General features: G+C 43.6%; 2 protein-coding genes across 3 annotated transcripts in view; both read left to right on the forward strand.

Moving 5' to 3' along the window:
• The first annotated feature begins 477 nt into the window (after positions 1-477).
• aifm2 (AIF family member 2) lies at positions 478-11,144 on the forward strand. The gene is given in 10 exon segments (XM_028468170.1): positions 478-655; positions 820-935; positions 997-1,069; positions 3,417-3,463; positions 3,730-3,822; positions 3,882-3,990; positions 4,985-5,137; positions 5,209-5,370; positions 5,373-5,405; positions 10,958-11,144. Coding segments are annotated over 10 exon segments (1,143 nt in total). The 3' UTR covers positions 11,137-11,144.
• Positions 11,145-17,506: 6,362 nt separating this feature from the next.
• The window catches only part of cul9 (cullin 9), a 47,896-nt gene continuing 44,517 nt past the window's right edge, over positions 17,507-20,885 (forward strand). For both annotated transcript variants that reach the window (XM_028468156.1, XM_028468158.1), the window contains exons 1-2: positions 17,507-17,655; positions 19,431-20,036. In XM_028468156.1, the coding sequence (XP_028323957.1) occupies positions 19,433-20,036 (604 nt within the window). In that variant the 5' untranslated portion in view covers positions 17,507-17,655; positions 19,431-19,432. The remainder of the gene's footprint in view (positions 17,656-19,430; positions 20,037-20,885) is intronic.

A 20,885-nucleotide genomic window follows, 5' to 3' on the forward strand; every position in this document is an offset into this window, starting at 1 on the left:
CAAACAAGGAAGAGAACGTTGGAGGGGAAAGGTCTTAGGTGTCTCTAGGAGGTGGGGGCGTTTCTAGGAGGACTCAAACGCATTTACACCTAAAATGAATGCCGTCAGAGTTTTTAAGGATGACTTAAACACACATGAATGAACCAAGGCAACATTTCAGTTATGTTTTTAATGAAGGAATGACATAGTAACATGATATAAATCTTGAAAAAGTTGATTTTACTTAATACCCCCCTTTAACTTTACAGTTTGATTTACATCCCATCTGTTATCATTGAGGAGGTGGGATTTATGAACAATACTGCAGCCAGTCCGCAGGGGTAGCTCTAAAAATAAAAGCTTTACTTTTCCTGGAGGTTCTCCTGTCCTTTCTTTTTACAGACTATGGTTTTACAGCTAAAGACACTGGTCACTTCCTGTTATGGCGATCCTTTCAAAGTAAAAGGATTTTGTAATATATGTGGCTGTGTTTCAGAGATGGGGGGCGGGGCGTCGCTGCAGCTTTCACATGTGCACGTGGTGGTCGTGGGCGGAGGCTTTGGGGGCGTGGCTACAGCTCAGCAGTTCAAAGCTAAAGGAGTGAAATTCACTCTGATCGACACACGAGACGCTTTCCACCACAACCCCGGTGCTCTGAGAGCGGGCGTCACAGCAGGTGTGTGTGTGTGTGTGTGTGTGTGTGTGTGTGTGTGTGTGTGTGTGTGTGTGTGTGTGTGTGTGTGTGTGTGTGTGTGTGTGTGTGTGTGTGTGTGTGTGTGTGTGTGTGTGTGTGTGTGTGTGTGTGTGTGTGTTCTGACCTCACACTGATCTTTGACCTAGGCTTCGCTAAGCGGACCTTCATCCCGTTCTTTGAGACGTTCGGGGATTCCTTCGTTCAGGGTCGAGTTCAAAGCATTGACGTGGAGAAGCAGACAGTGTCTCTGGATGATGGACAGGTAGGTGGGGCGATGGGTAGGAACTTGGGGGCGTGGTCACAGCTAGTAACTGTCCCTACAGGAGATCCAGTACACACACCTGGTTCTGAGCACCGGCACTGACGGCCCGTTTCCAGGAAAGGTTCATGTCAGAGACATGGGTTGTTACAGACAGAGGCTGAAGCTCTGTAAACCTGTGGTGAAGGAATCTAAACAATGGACCAGTGAAGCAGTGGAGAAACTCCAGGAGTGTTTGGACTGGACTGACTGTGATGCTTTCAGGGGTGCAAGCAGTCCTCTGGATGAATTTACAGACGCTGTGACGTCCTACATCAGCTTCTGTGAGGACAGCTGTATTCCATCAAAGACCAGGGTGAGTTATAACAATGACAAACCCTGGTTCACAGCTAAGCTCAGAGGGCTGAGGGCAGACAAAGAGGAGGCTTTCAGGAGTGGAGACAGAGCCAGGTACAGAGAGTCAAAGTACACGTTTGAAAAGGAGGTGAGAAGAGCCAAACGTTTGTACTCAGAGAAGCTACAATATCAGTTCTCTGCGAATGACTTGGCTTCTGTCTGGAGAGGCTCAGGCAAATTACAAACTACAAGCCCAGAGCTCCTGCTGCTGCTAACGACCTCTGCCTGGCCAACAGTCTGAATAACTTCTATTGTAGATTTGACAGACAATGGGACAGACCTGACTCCTCCCCCCTCACACCTCTGACCAGCCTCACTCCAACACCTTCACCCCCCACATCAAAGCTACAGTTTCCCCACAGCTGCTTACAGAGGCTCTCTCCCCTATCTTCCCCCCCTCCTCCCCCCCTCCCACAGAGACACCTTTCTCCATCAAAGAGAGAGATGTAAAGAGACTTTTCAGGAGCCAAAACCCCCGTAAGGCTTGTGGACCGGACTCTGTCTCTCCTTCCACCTTAAAGCACTGTGCTGATCAGCTGTCTCCAGTGTTCACAGACATTTTTAACACCTCACTGGAGACATGCACCGTACCAGCCTGTTTTAAGGCCTCCACCATCGTTCCTGTCCCTAAAAAGCTGAGGATCACAGGACTTAATGACTACAGACCCATCGCTCTGACATCTGTGGTCATGAAGTCCTTTGAACGCCTCATGCTCTCCCACATCAAGGACATCACCGACCCCCACCTGGACCCCCTGCAGTTTGCCTATAGATCCAACAGGTCTGTAGACGATGCTGTAAACCTGGCTCTCCACTTCATCCTCCAGCACCTGGACTCCCCAGGCTCCTACGCCAGGATCCTGTTTGTGGACTTCAGCTCTGCTTTCAACACTATAATCCCAGCTCTCCTTCAGGACAAGCTTTCCCAGCTGAACGTGCCAGACTCCACCTGCAAGTGGATCACAGACTTCCTGTCTGACAGGAAGCAGCACGTGAAGCTGGGAAAAACCATCTCTGCTCCCCGGACCATCAGCACTGGATCTCCTCAGGGCTGTGTTCTTTCTCCTCTGCTCTTCTCCCTGTACACCAACAGCTGCACCTCCTCTCACCAGTCGGTCAAACTCCTGAAGTTTGCAGACGACACGACCATCATCGTCTCATCTCTGATGGAGACGAGTCTGACTACAGGTGGAGACGGACCGGCTGGTGTCCTGGTGCAGCCAGAACAACCTGGAGCTCAACGCTTTAAAGACAGTGGAGATGATAGCAGACTTCAGGAAGAACCCAGCCCCCCTCACCCCCCTCACCCTGGGAGACTCTACAGTGAGCTCTGTGGAGTACTTCTGCTTCCTGGGGACCATCATCACTCAGGACCTCAGGACCTTATCAAAAAAGCTCAGCAGAGGATGTACTTCCTGCGGCAGCTGAAGTAGTTCAGTCTGCCAACAAAGATGATGGTGAACTTCTACAGCTCTATCATCCAGTCCATCCTCTGCTCCTCCATCACCATCTGGTACGCTGCAGCTACTGCCAAGGACAAGGCCAGACTGCAGCGTATCATCCACTCTGCAGAGAAGGTCATCGGCTGCAATCTGCCCTCCCTCCAGGACCTGTACGCCTCCAGGATTTTGAGGCGTGCAGGAAAGATTGTGGCCGACTCCTTCCACCCCGGTCATAAACTGTTTCAATCTCTCCCTTCTGGAAGGAGGTTTAGGTCCATCAGGACCAGAACCTCCAGACACAAAAACAGCTTCTTTCCCTCTGCCACCATCCACATGAACACACCCCAAGTCACCCACTGAGCCCCCCCACCCGATCACCACCTCCATGATGACATTATCTGCTGCACTGTATATATATATATATTTATATTTATCCTATTTATCCTTTATTCTCTATCTATCCTTTATTTATCCCTCATCCTTTATATTTATCATTATTATTATTATTGTTGCTGGGTTGTTCTTTGTTGTTTTTTCTTTATTTTTTTGTTGTTGTTTGTTTTGTTCACCAACTACCAAGACAAATTCCTTGTACTGTCCTTAAAACTGTACATGGCCATTAAAAACATTTCTGATTCTGATGTCACGTCTCACCAGGAAGCCGTCCAGCAGTACGATGACCTTATCGCGCAGGTTGGTGACCCCTCAGCGGTAACTTCCTGTCAGTAACCAGTCGGTAACTTCCTGTCAGTAACCAGTCGGTAACTTCCGGTCAGTAACCAGTCGGTAACTTCCGGTCAGTAACCAGTCGGTAACTTCCGGTCAGTAACCAGTCGGTAACTTCCTGTCAGTAACCAGTCGGTAACTTCCTGTCAGTAACCAGTCGGTAACTTCCGGTCAGTAACCAGTTGGTAACTTCCTGTCAGTAACCAGTTGGTAACCAGTGAGTCCATGTTCAGATCCAGGCTGCAGAGTCGGTTCTGGTGGTTGGAGGAGGGTCGACCGGAGTGGAGATGGCGGCAGAGATCAAGACTGAGTATCTCACCAAGAAGGTGAGCACCATGGACTGGACCAGCAGTTCTCCCCTCTTACCCTGACCTTTGACCCTCAGGTAGTTTTGGTCCACTCCAGAGAAGACGTGGCCGACCCTGAGCTGCAGCCACATGTCAGGAACCAGGCCAAGCAGGTTCTGCTGGAGAAAGGAGTGGAACTGCTGCTTGGTACGAGCTCCGTGTCTGGCTCTGTGTTCTGAGGCCTCATTTCTAAACGCTGCATATGTAAAAAAAGAAAGCATACGCCACTTATTAGCAAAGTTTGGGACTTATGAAAAAAACCTGGTGAGATAATGTTTGCAAAAACAGATTGAGGACGAGGTGCTGTGGAGCCCCTGGCCTAACTCACCACTAAACACCCTGGGACTGAAGAAAAATATGGTTTTACATTAGATTAAATATTGTAATTTATGTAACGTTCCAAAGGTGTTTTACTACCTTTTCATTTTTATTGTTTTAAACAAGGAAATATAATTTAATCCCAATGTTTCTGGTTCATATAGTGCATCTGTGTCCCCCCCACCTCCATTATAACACAGAGGGGTTCCCCAATTATCCTCCAGCTTTGTCTGTGAGGGTAAGCTCCGCCCCTTTCCTCCACCTGTTGAACAAACGTTCACATTTTCTGTCTGACTGTTTATTTTTCATCTCAGTCACATTCTGACGCTCTAACGCCATCTTCCTTTCTATCGTTCCTAATCTTTACAGTGTCACCACATTACGCTCTGATGGGTGTGGCCACCTCAACTATTAGTACCTCCCCCTCACACTGAGAGAAATGGGTTTTATTTGTTTGTTTTCCCCCGTCCACCGTCAAATTACTATCAGTGAATATTCATTAAGGGCGTTCACCTGACCTTTTATAGGCACCATATGGGCGGAGCCTAACCTTTTATAGGCACCATATGGGCAGAGCCTAACCTTTTATAGGCACCGTATGGGCGGAGCCTAACCTTTTATAGGCACTGTATGGGCGGAGCATGGTGTTTGTGATTTATAACTGAAACAGGCGTGGGACGAGCGTGTTTATGAGTCTTAGAGTTTGTTTGCGTACTCACATCCTGGTTTTTAGCGTACGCCAGCTAAAGTGTGCTTACCTAGGTACACTTTTATAAATGAGGTCCCTGGTCCATGTTCTGGTCCATGTTCTGCTGTGTTCCAGGTCAGAAGGTGTGCGGTCTGTCAGAGCTGAAGATGAACGTCACGGTGAAGAACCAAACCATCACCACGGACCGAGGAACCGTGATCAGCGTTGACCTGGTGATCTGCTGCACTGGGTTGAGGATCAATAGCTCCGCCTACCGCAGCGCCCTAGGTCAGTACCTTCAGACACTGTGTACATGATGGTGATGATAATGACAGTTGGGGTTGATGATGATGTCACAGCCTCCTCCATGGCGGACGATGGTTCTCTAAAAGTGAACGAGCACCTGCAAGTCCAGGGTTTGTCCAACGTGTTCGCTGTGGGCGACTGTGCTGCGTTGAAGGAGCCAAAGATGGCGTATCACGCCGGGCTACACACCGCCATCGCCTTTAACAACATCAACGGGAGAGTGGGAAACCGCTGAACTCATACCGCACAGGTGAGCACGCCACTTCCTGTTTCCTGTGTGTGTGTTAGGGTTGGGGTAAATTAAAAAAAAAATACTGATAAATGACTTTGTAATTAGCATAAACATTCTACATTCCAAATTAATTAAACACAAACCTGATGAACCATGTTACAGTTCTATTACACATAAGTAGTTAATATTGTTTCACATCAACGTTACCATTACCTGTCTCTTCTCTACAGGATCATTGTAATATGTAACTATTGTATTCGTTCCCCTTTATTATTCTTCTACTATTTTATTATTCTTCCGTATCCTCTAACTCGTCCCACAATTTTCAACTAATTTCAACGCTTGAGGTATCAAACTTTTCAGAAAATTCTATACTTCTCTGCTATATCTCAGTGTTTTGAAAACTTTTCAACTTTTTGAGTTATTTCTCGTGGAACTTTTTGCTCTCATCCACTTACATTGAAAGTTCAAACCTTTTTGACCCTCTTTGACACTTTGACCCTCTTCATTGTCGGCCATTTTGAAACTGATCCAAACCATTCAACTTTTTCAACTTTTTCAACTTTTTCAACCTTTTTCAACCTTTTTCAAACTTTTCAAACTTTTTCAAACTTTTTCAAACTTTTTCAAACTTTTCAACCTTTTTAAACCTTTTTAACCCTTCTCAAGTCTTTCAAACTTTTTCAAAATTTTTAAACTTTTTCAACTTTTTTAATCTTTTTCAACCTTTTCAAACTTTTTCAACCTTTTTCAAACTTTTGAACCTTTTTGAACCATTTCAAACTTTTTCAAACTCTTAAACACTTTTCAAACTTTTTCAAACTCTTAAACACTTTTCAAACTTTTCAAACTTTTTCAACCTTTTCAAACTTTTTGAATGCTAAAACAAGGCTATTGCTAACGCTATGCTAATGCCAACGCTATGCCAATGCTAGCGGATTTTAATGCTAGCGTAATGCTAATGCTAGCACAATGCTAATGTTAGGACAATGCTATTGCTAGCGCAATGCTATTGCTAGCGCAATGCTAATGCTAACGCAATGCTAATGCTAGCACAATGCTAATGTTAGGACAATGTTAATGCTAGCACAATGCTAATGCTAGCATAATGTTAATGTTAGCGCAATGTTAATGCTAACACAATGTTTATGTTAGCACAATGCTAGCGCAATGCTAATGCTAACGCAATGCCAACGCAATGCTAATGCTAGCACATTGCTAATGCTAGCACATTGCTAATGCTAGCACATTGCTAATGCTAGCACAATGCTAATGCAATGCTAATGCTAGCACAATGCTAATGCTAGCGCATTAAGGCTAAATATAAATGATAACGCTATGTTCATCAAACCTTTTCACCTTTTTCAATCATTTTCAAACCTTTTCAACCTTTTTCCTACTTTTTCAAACTTTGCAAACTTTTCAACCTCTTTCAACCTTTTCAACCTTTTTTGACCTTTTTCAACCTTTTTTAAACTTTTCAACTACCTTTTCAACTAATGCTTCAGCTGTTTGTTCACTTTCAGCTCATACTGGGAATTTACCTATACTAGTATATAAACTGGTTTTAGCGATTGTTGCCAAGTTATTACAACGTTAAGGCTATTGCTAGGCTATGCTATGCTATGCTAATGTAGTGCAACGGGGGCCAGCACATGCATCCTCACTTGCATTTTCTTCAGGAAATGCAAAAATTCTAGTTATTATATGTTTTTATTCTTCTTCCGTGCACTCTATCTACTCCCACAATTTTCAACTAATTTCAACAATTGAGGTATCAAACTCTTCAGAAAATTCTGCACATCTCTGCTATATCTCAGTGGTTTGAAAACTTTTCAACTTTTTGAGTTATTTCTCGTGGGACTTTGTGCTCTCATCCACTTACATTGAAAGTTCCAACCTTTTTGACCCTCTTTGGAACTTCTAACCTCTTCATCGTCAGCCATTTTGAAACTGATCCAAACCATTCAACTTTTTCAAACTTTTTCAACTTTTTCAACCTTTTTCAAAAATTTCAAACTTTTCAACTTTTTTCAACATTTTTCAACCTTTTCAAACTTTTTCAACCTTTTCAACCTTTTTCAAACTTTTCAACCTTTTTCAAACGTTCTCAAATTTTTCAAACTTTTTCAAACTTTTTCAAAATTTTCAAACTTTTTAAACTTTTTTCAACTTTTTCAACCTTTTCAAACCTTTTCAACCGTTTTCAAACTTTTCAACCTATTTCAAATTTTTCAAACTTTCTCAAATTTTTCAAACTTTTTCAAAATTTTCACTTTTTCAACTTTTTAAAACTTTTTCAACTTTTTCAACCTTTTCAAACTTTTTCATGCTAATGCTAGCATAATGCTAATGCTAATACAATGCTAATGCTAGCGTAATGCCAATGCTAGCGTAATGCTAATGCTAGCGTAATGCTAATGCTAGCGCAATGTTAATGTTAATGCTAGCACAATGCTAATGTTAGCGCAATACTAACGCAATGCTAATGCTAGCACAATGTTTATGCTAGCGCAATGCTAAAACTATCACAATGCTAATGTTAGCGCAATGCTAATGCTAGCACAACGCTTATACTAGCACAATGCTAATGTTAGCGCAATGCTAATGTTAGCGCAATGCTAATGTTAGCGCAATGTTAATGCTAACGTATTACTAATGCTAGCACAATGCTAATGCTAACACAATGTTAACGCTGACGCTAACGCAATGCTAACTTTTTCAAACTTGTTCAACCTTTTCAAACCTTTTCAAACTTTTCAACCTTTTCAACCTTTTTCACCTTTTCAACCTTTTTCAATCTTTTTCAACCTTTTTCAATCTTTTTCAACCTTTTTCAACCTTTTTCAACCTTTTCAACTTTTTTCAACCTTTACAGCGATTGTTGCTAAATTATTACAACGTTAAGGCTATTGCTAGGTTAATGCTATGCTAATGTAGTGCGATGCGGGCCAGCACATGCATCCTCACTTGCATTTTCTTCAGGAAATGCAAAAATTCTAGTAATATATAAATCTATTGCTATACTGACACATCAAAAATACTATCACCAATATTTTCATTGATTAGGGAGCCTAACAAAGTAACCAATAGATGATAAATTAATTAGATGATAGATAATATTTATTAGTGTATTTTACAGCTGATTTAAGACATGAGTCAAAGTGACCGTTAGCATTAGAGATGCTAACAGAAAGCTAACACAAGAGGAAGGTTATGTTTAATAAGGTTTATTTATTAAAGGATCAGTAATTGTAATTAATTGCAATTGAACTTTAATAATTGAGAACGTAATTGAATTTCAGGGGAAAATAATATTTTTAATTGTAAATGGAAAAGATGGCGAGCACCATAATGACGATTGAGTTGTAAGTGAACATGGATAATTGAAGATACTAGTTCAGTGCCCGTTGGAAGTATGTATTCACATAGTGGGAGGAGCTTAAGTAGAGTTGTCAATTATGATCAAATGAGTATGTGTTTGAAGGTTGGATGTACATAGAGGTGTACATACTGTACTCTGTAGTGTTATAAAGGGTTTATTTGTGGGTGTAAAATAAAATATTTATCTGGTTTAATTCTATGAGACATGAACATGATAAATGTGTTTGTTGTTTTTAACAAGTTTTTACATTTTTTTGTTTGGTGTATTTTACTGTAAAGTATGTTTATTGGAGTCGTTATGTGTATTTTTGTATAAATATTTAGTTTTGTGTATTTTCAGTAGGGATGTGAATCGTTGGGTGTCTCATGATTTGATTTAACTGATTCTTGATTCAAAAATTGATCCAATGCATCGTGTTTTAAGGCAAATTATGGTATCAAAACAATACAGTTTGTATAAGATCATTTTAAATAAACTGATTCCAATGATGTAATCACACAAAGGCAAACCTAAGACAAAATGTAACATTTATTCATTCTAAACAAATAACTTACTTCTGTACAAGAAATAACTTGCATAAATAAAGCTGAGGCCAGCTGCTCCTTTTTTCAGAAGTATGTCTCAACTCTCCGTGACCACAAGAATAAGTTCAAAGTATACAAAAAACTTCTGTTCATTAATAAAATAGCCTAAATAAAAGCTTAAGCTGGCTGCATTTCTCTCTCATAAGATGCTTATTTCAAAATACACAACAATGAAACTGTTTTCTTTGATATTTCAAAAATAAAATAGTACAAATAACACAACAAACTTTATCTCCTATTTTATGTGATTTCTCTACAAATCATATAACCAGGGTGGACACATGTTGGGCTTAGTGTGTAGGATTACACAGTCCATCATTGTTCATGTGGGATTACTGTTCCTCAGTAACATCTCGGTTCTTTAGCAGAAAAACAAGCTGATCTACGGGTCCAGCTCCTCCTCAGCTCTGGTGCACACACACTCCTCCTTTTGTTATATATATAAAAATCTCTTCCTCACCCTCCGTGGGCGGTCTCTTTTTTCCTCCAAGCTCGGGTCCTCTACCAGAGGCCTGGGAGCTTGAGGGTTCTGCGCAGTATCTTTGCTGTTCCTAGAACTGCACTTTTCTGGACCGAGATGTCTGATGTATTTCCTGGGATCTGCTGGAGCCACTCCTCCAGTTTGGGGGTGTAGATATATATATATATATATATATATATATATATATATATATATATATATATATATACTCTATAACTGCTTTCATCCTGTACTTTGTCTGTTTTTTTGTTATTGTTTTGGTTTTGTGTTTCTACTCCTATTGTTTGACTTAAAATTAAAAATATATATATTTTTAAAATCATTTTTTTAAGTTTATGAATTGATTCTGAATTGTGGATGATTAGAATTGTGATTCTTATGTGAATTTTCTTTTTTCTCCCACCCCTATTTTTTTTTTCAAAGTAATTTTCATCTTTTTGTTGTTGTTTGGAGCCTTTTTGTATATTTTTGTGCATTTCTGTTGTTTGGTGTACTTTTTGTATAATTGTGTCATTTTTTGATTTATTTTATTCATTTATATTTTTATTATAAATACCTTATGTGTGGTGTGTGTGACTCACTACCTGTTCTCCTGGTTGCCTGTGGGACTCTCTCTCACACATGAGCCGTGCACATGCACATACTCCATCACAGGTTGTTGAAATGCGTGTCTCACGCCCAATGTGTGAGACTTGAGAGAGAGAAAACGGACCCAGAAATACCACAAAAAATGTACGTTTTGCAACACCAAATAAGTCCAAAATAATGGCTGCACACCATGTGGCCATGTGGTCTTCTTCTACTGATTATTAGAGGTTGTAAAGAACCCTAACTCTAAAGCTGAATAGGTTTCACTTATGGGTAAACATGAATGTGTCGTCCTGGAAAAATCAAATTAAAATAAACATTTTGCAAAACCAAGTAAGTCCAAAATAACAAATGCACACACTCGGGCTATGTGGAAGCTGTTAAAAAAGTTTCAGGTCGAACAGACACCACGTCGGGGAGAGATTTGGTCTACAAACACTCACGCATGCAGAACTTCCTTGCTTTTATTTCGAGGTAATAGACCCCAACCCTGGTGGTTGCTAGGTAACGCCCTGTGCTGTCTGTTGCTTAGGTCCTGTGACCATGCTGTTGGCGATGGGTTGTGATGACGGCGTGGGACAGTTTAGCGGCTTCGCTTTGCCTCGGACCCTCGTTGCCTGGACCAAGAGTAGAGACCTGCTGCTGTGGAAAAGCTGGAGGGACATGGGACAGAAGGAGGGCGAGGAACAGATGGAGGACAGGGGACAGTAAAGAGAAAACGTGACATCCTAAAGTTTGTATTTGTTTATTGGGTCAGACTGTCTGTAGATGCTGTCGGTGAACAAAAATAAATTAACCTGAAATCTATAAACATGGTGAGTTAGCATCAATACCACATTATGGCTTCAAAACGTCATTTACAAAGACAAACATTTCAATGTTTAATGTGGCTCAGACCGGTCTGACCCTTTCAAAGTAAGAGTCAGTGAATAAAAACACTGTGTGGCTGCAAGACAAAAATAAATACTTTAACCATTGGTTACCATGGCAGCACACTGTTTGTTGCTCCACAGTGAGTTTTCACAATAAAATGCAGCCTAAACCAAGTCCCTGAAATAATTCACCCAAAGTGCTGCTGATTGGCCAAAGTGATGAGCATCTGAGGCTCAGCCAATCAGGAGACGGCCTGAGGGCCTGGACATTTACCCATGACGCTCTGGTCTGTGTTAGAGGCTCCACCCCCTGTGATACTGTCACCCTTTGATGGAGTGAGTCTGAGGCTCCTGGGGGACACTGTCTTGCGTATCACTTCCTGTAGAGAGGGGGCGGAGTCACTGAGCAGAGACTCAAACCTGCAGATGTCGCTCTCACCACTTTGAAGCTTTGCTCTGAGCAGCAAAGAGTACGTCCCATAGCGCGCGCACGCACGCACGCACGCACGCACGCACGCACGCACACACACACACACACACACACACACAGCGAAAACGACTCTGATGAGACTTTAACTGGTCCTCCTGGAACACGCCCATTTATACACACACACACACACACCCCCATTTATAAACACACACGCCCATTTATACACACACATACACATTATATAAACATACATATATATTTACACAGACAGACACAGAGGAGTTGTTGAAGAAGAAGATGTAGGGCAGAGCACCTCTGATAACTTGCTGTGTGATCCTGGCAGTAAAGGTCTACTAAAGCTCCTCCTCCTAGAGCCGATGGCAGCAGGAAAGGGCGGAGCCGAGAAGGACGCTGCCACCAGGTTGATCCTAGTGATCCAGGACTGCATCTGCTCTGTGTTCCTACACACACACACATTATGTAAATATTGTAGATGTTGTAGGTGTACTGGATGGGTTTTCAGGTAGTGCAGCAGACAATCAAAGTGGTGTCGCAGTGAAAATCCACTTCCAGGGCCGGTCATGTGTGTCAGCCACTTTTCTTTCATAGAGTCTGGAAGTTTACTTTCAATTGAGTGCAATACCACTCGATTTTTCAACGTACCTTCTTCGTTTAGGACTTGGAGGTCACGCAGGGCCCTCTCCACTGCCTGAATCAGTTCACTTGTCTTTCCCGGGTGATTTTCCTGGACCGAGGGAAGGTCTTGCACTTCCTTTAAGATGAGCGGCACTTTTTCTGACTTGTTTCCGTACTTGTTGTCCAGGAGCCTGAACACTTCGCTAGCAGAACCACAGCTGGACAGCACAAGATTGTTCTTTACCCTTTCATCTAGGCTGCGTAGGAGGTGGAACCTTTTCACATCTTCCGATTGATGAGGGTTCCCCCAATCGCTGCAGATTCTCCCATTCAGCCTTCCAGTGGTAGTAATCGCTCATGGGCAGGTGTACTCATTCTGGACTGATCTGGGGTTTTAAGTCATGAGCCGGGGGGTATGAGCCGGCATCACCCTTCTTCGTGTTAAGGGCACCATGCAGGGGGCTTGCTGCATTTAGAGGTGAACTGTTGTTGAGTTTGGGGGTACATGGGGCGAACTTGGCTGGAAGCGGTCAACTGGGGGATGAGAGTCTGCAAGGTAGTTTTGGTTCTGGTCTTGTTCTACTTTGACGTGCAGCTCCATCTGCTCCACTTTTTCTATTATGCGTTGGGGCTTACTTGGTTCTTCATCATAGAATCAAAGGGTGCTCCTATTTTCCTGCAGCTTCTCTTCGTTGTCCCAGTTTTGCCACGTTCACTGATCTTGTAGGTCAGCTCAACAACTCTTTAGCTCTATAACGTGGTCTCTAAGCTCAGTCACCTTGGCCCTATGAATGAAGTCTTTCTACTCATTCAATCCTTTCTCAAGCACTGAAACATCCCGTTCTATCTTTCTATCCATTAGTCCGTGATTCGTTCTGAAAGACTCGTGGTCGGCCGCTTTGACTCGACCCCTCTACTGAGGGTGGTCACCTCCCCTTCAGCGAATCTGGTTCAGAAGCTTTCAGTGACGATCTCCTTGGTATCGTCAAACTCAACGTCACACTGTGCTGTTCTCTCATCGATGCTGTCCGCCATTTTTTCAGCTTCTTCACCGCCCACTTATCTTATAATCGAACCCAGTATCTCTGACCTTGGAAGGCTCAAGTTTAAAGTTTCTCCACTCACTCTTCATCTTACCTTCTTCCAATGCGTTAGCTCAGGAAGTGAGAAGGTTTCCTCTTTTTGTGAATGCAGTCAGGGCTGCTGAATGCTTCTGTTTTAGCTCCTCCTCTACTGTAGCCATCCTGTTATTTTTCTGGCATCAATGAAAAGTATAAGTTTCTATCTATCCTCTATTGTCGTTATTCATCAACAGATTAACACATCTTACAGCTTCATCAATGGGTAACCCTAACCCTTCAGTGACTATTCTTGTGCGTGTGTGCGCGTGCGTGTGTGTGTGAGAACAGTGACATCACACTCATGTACAGTAGTCACACAGGTTTATTGAGTGATGACATCACAGCGTGGCTGGCTGTGATTGGCTCAGGCGTTGCAAAGGTCAGTGTAGCAACATCTCCATCCTGGTCTAGAGCAAACCTCCACCCTGGCACAGCCCCTCTCCCCTCCATCTGAGGTCAGAGGTCACAAAGCAGTTTACACAGTGACAACATGGTGATGATGATGAACACTAACCTCTGGTGTAACACGCCTGTTTCTCCTTCCCACTGCACTCTATCTCCATGTTCACATACAGCAAGTCTTTACCATGGCAACGGATGGCTGCTACACACACACACAGTACAGTACACACACACAGTACAGTACACACACACACACAGTACACACACACACAGACAAAAACACAGAGAGAAGAGACATTTAGGAGTGTAGTTGTGTACCAGTGTGTAGTAACAGTTGTGTGTACCTGTGTGTAGTTGTGTACCTGTGTGTAGTTGTGTACCTGTGTACCTGTGTGTAGTTGTGTAGTTGTGTACCTGTGTGTAGTTGTGTACCTGTGTGTAGTTGTGTACCTGTGTGTAGTTGTGTACCTGTGTGTACCTGTGTGTAGTTGTGTACCTGTGTGTACCTGTGTGTAGTTGTGTACCTGTGTGTAGTTGTGTACCTGTGCACAATGGCAGCAGCAGAAGCAGAAGAAGAAGGTGAGTCCTCATGTCGTGTTTGTGTAGCAGGTTGTGTGGAGGATGTTGCTGGACTTTTATCCCACACACACACACACACACACACACACACACACACACACACACACACACACACACACACACACACACACACACACACACACACACACACACACACACACACACACACACACACACACACACACACACACACACAGAGCTGCACTTTGAGATCAAACACTGTCCAAGGCAGAGTTCACTGTTATCCACCAACAAGAATGTTGTAAACAAATGCTTTGATTGGTCACAACTTTATTGAGTGATGACATCAGCATGACATGATGATGATGATGATGATGATGATGATTTTCAGGATTTACAGGAAAACTTCAGCACATTGGTTTGGTTCATCCAAGGAATCGTCCACACATCAATGTGACAGCGTAACGTCTGTGACACACACACACGCACACGCACACACACGTTTACTCAGGGATGTGTAGTAGTTGTTGTGTAGTAATATGTAGTAGTGTGTGTGTAGTAATGTGTAGTAGTAGTGTGTGTGTAGTAGTAGTGTGTGTGTAGTAGTGTGTGTGTAGTAGTAGTAGTAGTGTGTATAGTGTGTAGTAGTAGTGTGTGTATAGTGTGTAGTAGTGTGTGTAGTAGTGTGTGTAGTAGTGTGTAGTAGTGTGTGTAGTAGTAGTAGTAGTAGTGTGTATAGTGTGTAGTAGTGTGTGTATAGTGTGTAGTAGTGTGTGTGTAGTAGTAGTGTGTGTAGTAGTGTGTGTAGTAGTGTGTGTATAGTGTGTAGTAGTGTGTGTAGTAGTGTGTAGTAGTAGTGTGTGTAGTAGTAATTTGTAGTAGTGTGTGAAGTAGTAGTAGTAGTGTGTGTGTCGTAGTGTGTGTAGTCCTCTGTCGTCGTGTGTGTCGTAGTCGTGTGTGTCGTCGTGTGTGTCGTCTGTGTAGTGTGTGTAGTCGTCGTGTGTGTGTAGTATGTGTCGTAGTGTGGTGTAGTAGTGTGTGTCGTGTGTGTGTGTGTGTGTGTGTGTGTTTCGTCGTGTGTGTGTGTGTCGTCGTGTGGTGTTCGGTGTGTGTGTGTGTGTGTGTGGCGTAGTGTTGTGTGGGTCGTCGTGTGTGTGTGTGTAGTGTGTGGTGTGTCGTCGTGTGGTGTGTCGTCGTGTGTGTGTGTGTGTCGTAGTGTGTGTGTGTGTCGTCGTGTGTGTGTGTGTGTGTGTCGTAGTGTGTGTGGTGTCGTGGTGGTGTGTGTGTGTGTGTGTGTCGTAGTGTGTGTGTGTGTGTGTGTGTCGTAGTGTGTGTGTGTGTCGTCGTGTGGTGTGTGTGTGTGTGTCGTCGTGTGTGTGTGTCGTCGTGTGTGTGTGGTGTCGTGTGGTGTGTGTGTGTCGTCGTGTGTGTTGTGGTGTAGTAGTGTGTGTGTTGTGCGTGTGTGTGTGTGTGTTGTAGTCGTCCGTGTGTGTGTCGTCGTGTGTGTGTCGCCCTGCTGCCGTCCTCCTCTTGGCTGCCAGTCCCCTTTCCTCCGGTCTTTGTCCGCCTCTGGTTTTCTGCCCCTGGTCCTGGCGCGGTCACCGTTCCCCCGGTCACGGAGCCCCTTTGACCACACTGAGACAGAGACAGGGTGACGGTGGGCGGGGCTTAATGATGTCCAGGCTGTGACCTTTGACCCGGTACCTGTCGCTGTGCTCTATGAATGGCCGAGACCTTGAAGAGGAAGGCGTCATTTGATTGCTGTTGAAGAGGTGGGCGGCGGTCAGCATCAGCGGGGAGAGGTGACGATCATTGGGAGAGATGTCATTGGGCGAGCCCAGGAGGTGGGCGGAGCCTGCTGGAGGATATAGACAGAATGGCATCAGCACAGCGCCCTCTACAGTGTGCTGTGGGTTTCACTTCCTGTTTCTGTTCAGCTGCTGCATGCCATTTCTGTCTCTGTGTGTGTGTTCCTACACTCACTATCTAATACACACTAATCACACTATCACCATGGTTACCGACCACACAGACGACCCCAGCGAGCTTTTCCTCAACGCCACGTCTGCACAAACAAATGGATCACAGCCCAGCTTCCTGTAGCCTTAGTGTTCACTTCCTGTTGCTCGGCTTTTGTATCTCTCTCTCACACACACACACACACACACACACACACACACACACACACACACACACACACACACACACACACACACACACACACACACACACACACACACACACACACACACACTCACCCAGCATTGGCAGCAGAACAAGCAGAAGTTTCTCCATCTCTCACTGTGAGTCGTGCATCTGTGTGTGTATCTTCTAACTGTTGCATCACTTCCTGTTAGGACAGCCCTCCAGCAACAACACACACACACACACACGCATTATATTAATAAAAGAGCAGAGTTGGTGTTTTTCAATGTAATAATTGATCAATAACTAATTAAATCTCCTTATTGTGGATTCTCGGAGGCTGTAAATGATCTAAAAAGGGTCTTTATTGAACGTGTGTTCTCTAGTCACTACAACCATCCCATAATGTCAGCCTGAGGGGAAAGGGTTAAACTATGAAACTAAGAGAACATTCAGAGCAAACAGAAACTGTAAACACTGAGATAACACAATAACATCTCCTTATATAAATGTGTTTGCTTTCAAATCCTGTAAGTTTATTGTATAGCACAAACACAGACATACCGAGTGTAAAAAGCAATAAAAACAAAGATTAACTCCTTTAAGAAGGAAAAATTGAATCTGAGAGACAAACAGTCGCTGTAGTCCTAATGTAAACTTTATTACCTCCTTTAGCCTAAGAAACACTGATACATCCTTTACCAAAGGAGACGAGATAATGCTGACCCACAATTCCTTGTGGCAACAACATTTTTTAGTGCTCAGATATGTGTATCATTCAGAGTCCTAATTAATTATATAAACACTATTAAAACACTAACAATCTCTGGAATAACATTAAAAACACTGTTAGGTCGGAAATATCAACAAAGTGGACGAGCTTGTTTACGTTTATATCCCTCTGACCTATGACCCCCCCGGTCGGGCATGCGCAGTTCCAGAGTGTGTAAAGGCAGCGTCTGTAATGTCTATGTGGGAACCGTAGAAGAAGAGTGAAGCTAGTGGGACCGGAAATACGTCGCGCGTACAGTCCCGCGCAGCTTCCCTGAAAGCACGCGCAGCTGCAGGAACCGAACCTAAGCAGGTAAGACTCACCTGAACCGGACCGGGAGTCACGTGTTCAACCTCGGGTCAATCCACGAAGCGCGCGCACAGCTGCTTCCGGTCCGATTAAAGCTTCGCCAAAACCCAAACAAACCCAACTTAGCCGAACAGCAGCCTCGTGTCGGTCCTTTACACTGGACCCTGTCAGTCAGGCGTTACCATGGTTACCTGCCGGGTCATTGACCCAGTTTGACTACAGTGTAGTGGCAGTGTTAGCTTTGGTCTGTTAGCTGTAGCACTGATTCTGCGTTAATAAGAGCAGCAGAAGAAGAGTTAACAACACAGACATTAGTTATTACTGCGGTACCGGCACGAGCTTCACTCACGTCACTTCCGTCAGTTTCACTTGCTGAGGACTCTTACAACACACAACTACACAGTAAACACACACATGTACACACTAGGAATGCTCATGTTTGTTCTAAGATCTCTAAAAACAGTATTTGAGGTTAATTTTCCCAAACTTGTCTGTTTTGTAGAGTTTTAGCGTCTGAAGTCACTTCCTGAGCAGTTCTAAAAACGAGCTGATTTGAATGAGTAGATGTGTCTATAGACGCTATTCACACACTTGTTATCGTTTTCAGACAAAAAACTGCACATGACAGTAAACACATGGTTATTTTCTCATATATAAACAAAACATACAGTGGTTATTCTGGCTACTCACACGTTCCTGTGAGGCTGTAGAACTAGAACAAGGCTCTGGAGCCTCATGTGGCTCTTTGACTCTTTTGCAATGGCTCCATGTAGCTTTAAAAAAATATTAAAATAATGATTTGTTATTTCTTACAGAGGGTATTGATGATTAATGACATTAACTTCAAATAAAACTCTGATAAAACAATTTATTAACCTAAAATAAATCACATTGTACAATGACTCAGCACATTCCTACAACATCTACAGACCATCAACTTTCCTCCACCTGTGACTAACCTTAAGTTTTAAATCCCTGGTAAGAAACTAAACCAACAAAAACACTATTTCTGGAAGAAAATACAGATTTTAATTGTGTGGGAACAGATTCATTTAACCACCAATGTACAGGTTAAATATGTATGTTTTATGTGTGGCAAGAAATTAAAAATGTGACATCACATGATCATGTGTTATCATATTCAAGTTATTTTTGTAGATCTTCAAATCCATTAACTCATACAATTATTAGATATTTTAACTGTATTGAATTTTATACTCTGTATTGTCTTCATTTTTGGCTCCGGAAGGATTTTAATCCAGGTGAGATGAGGCAAAATGGTTCCTTTGAGATTAAAGCTTGCAGACCCCTGAACTAGAATGTGGTGGAGTTTGCGATGAATTTTTGGTTTCTGACAACTTTACCGTAATACGCAGTGTAAACGGGCGTTCTAGACTTAAACCGCTGATGGCATTACAGCAGTCTCATGTCTCCTATCAGTGCTCAGAAGTGGTCGGCCTATGAAAATGACTCCTTTGATGATGTAGCGACAGGCGCTGAATCTGAGCAGCCTGTAGGAGCACCGTTTTACCAGTGGGTGGGGCTGCAGAGACCATCCAGGAATCACTGGTTTTCTTCATTCTAGGAGTTGGCAGACTCGGGGAGGACCACTTTATAGATGTAGAGTCCAGAACAAACATGTTTTTCATAATATGGGACCTTTAATAATACTATGATCACAGGCTCTCAGTCATTCTAAAGGACTGAGATCAATTAAAAGTTTCATATATATATATATATATATAGTGTATATAACATGTGTTGTGGTATCTTGTCAGCGATGGAGCTGCGTAATGGGAACCTACTGGTGACTCTGGCTCCAGGGCTGCAGGCATTTCCAGAGGAGCTGATTCGTCAGCGCCGCACCTACGACGGACAGACGGAATACCTGATTCGCTGGAGCCTCGTTACTGTGAACCAAAGTTCCGGGGGCGTAACTCATGAGGTGGGCGGCACCTTGGGCGGGGCTTCGTCCTCGGCACTGGTGGAGTCTAAAGCAGAGAACGTGCTGATGTGGATGTCTATGGAGGATGTGTTGGCCAACTGCCCCGCCCTGTTAGGTAAGAGGAAGCTGGATTCACAGCGCCCCCTGCAGGACGAGCACCAGCAGCTGCCCGCTGACGCAGAGCTGTCGGACATGAAACAGGACGTCAGGAACCTGGTGCGGCGAGCGCGGAAACAGATGGAGAAGAAGAACGACTTCTCCATCAACATCATGCACACCATCCACGTGCTGAGTGCTTACGCTAGCATCGGAGCGCTAGTGTCCGTCTTTAAGGAGGCGGGGGCTCTGGACCTCCTCATGGAGCTGCTCTACAACCAGGAGACGCTTGCACGCCGCAGCGCCGGCAGGATGCTACGGGCGCTAGCATCACACGACGCAGGTACGCTCAACACTCACACACACACACGTCAGATGGTGTCCTGAATTATGTGGGCGGGTCCACCTCTGTCCAATCAGATGTCTGTTTGAGACAAACGTTTAAAACGAGTTTAGTTAGTTTAGGTTTATCTAGCTAACATGGATAAGATGGAGGAGGTGGAAATAGTGGTTTTCTTTTTTTTTAATTTTCTCTGCACATGCTGTCAAGGTCAACACCACAAGAAGTGCAATCATTATGAGACAGTAAGGCATATTTTGTTATTGCAATAAATACATTGATTTATTTTATTGCTTAATTGTGACCATCACCAGCCCTCCCTAAGGAAGGGTAAGAAATCTTTTATTATAGGGAGGATATAAAAAGGGAGAGCAGTGTTACACCTAAGTGGAGGGGAGGGGAGACTCAAGGTAGGAAATAGAAAAGGTGGGGAAGAATAGATTGTGTTGCAGTGAGGGTGAGATGTGAGGTTGTAGAATATATTGTGCTTATTATGTTGTGTAATCCAGCCAGTATGGTGACAAGTGTGAAGCTTAGCTATAATGGTGGTGGCTGTGAACAGGGGGAATGAGTGAATGGTAGTACCTAAAGCAGGTATTTGGGATTAACGTGTCTAAGGTTAAGCCCAGTATGAGTTTTATCCCACATCCCAAGGCGTGCCAGTGCATCGTATACCAGTATATGTGCAAAAAAACCGCTACTGCAAACCCAGGAACTGCCCTGGGCCCGCAGATGCAGCCAGGCCAGAAGAAAGATGGGGGCCAGGGAGCCCCCCCGCGGCCGAGCAACCCCATAGATGCCCCAAGATCCCAGGCCGAGATGTAGCCACCGCCCCCCACACACATCCGAGGA

The sequence above is a fragment of the Gouania willdenowi genome, chromosome 15 (genome assembly GCF_900634775.1).
Source record: "Gouania willdenowi chromosome 15, fGouWil2.1, whole genome shotgun sequence".
NCBI classification, from domain to species: Eukaryota; Metazoa; Chordata; class Actinopteri; order Blenniiformes; family Gobiesocidae; genus Gouania; species Gouania willdenowi.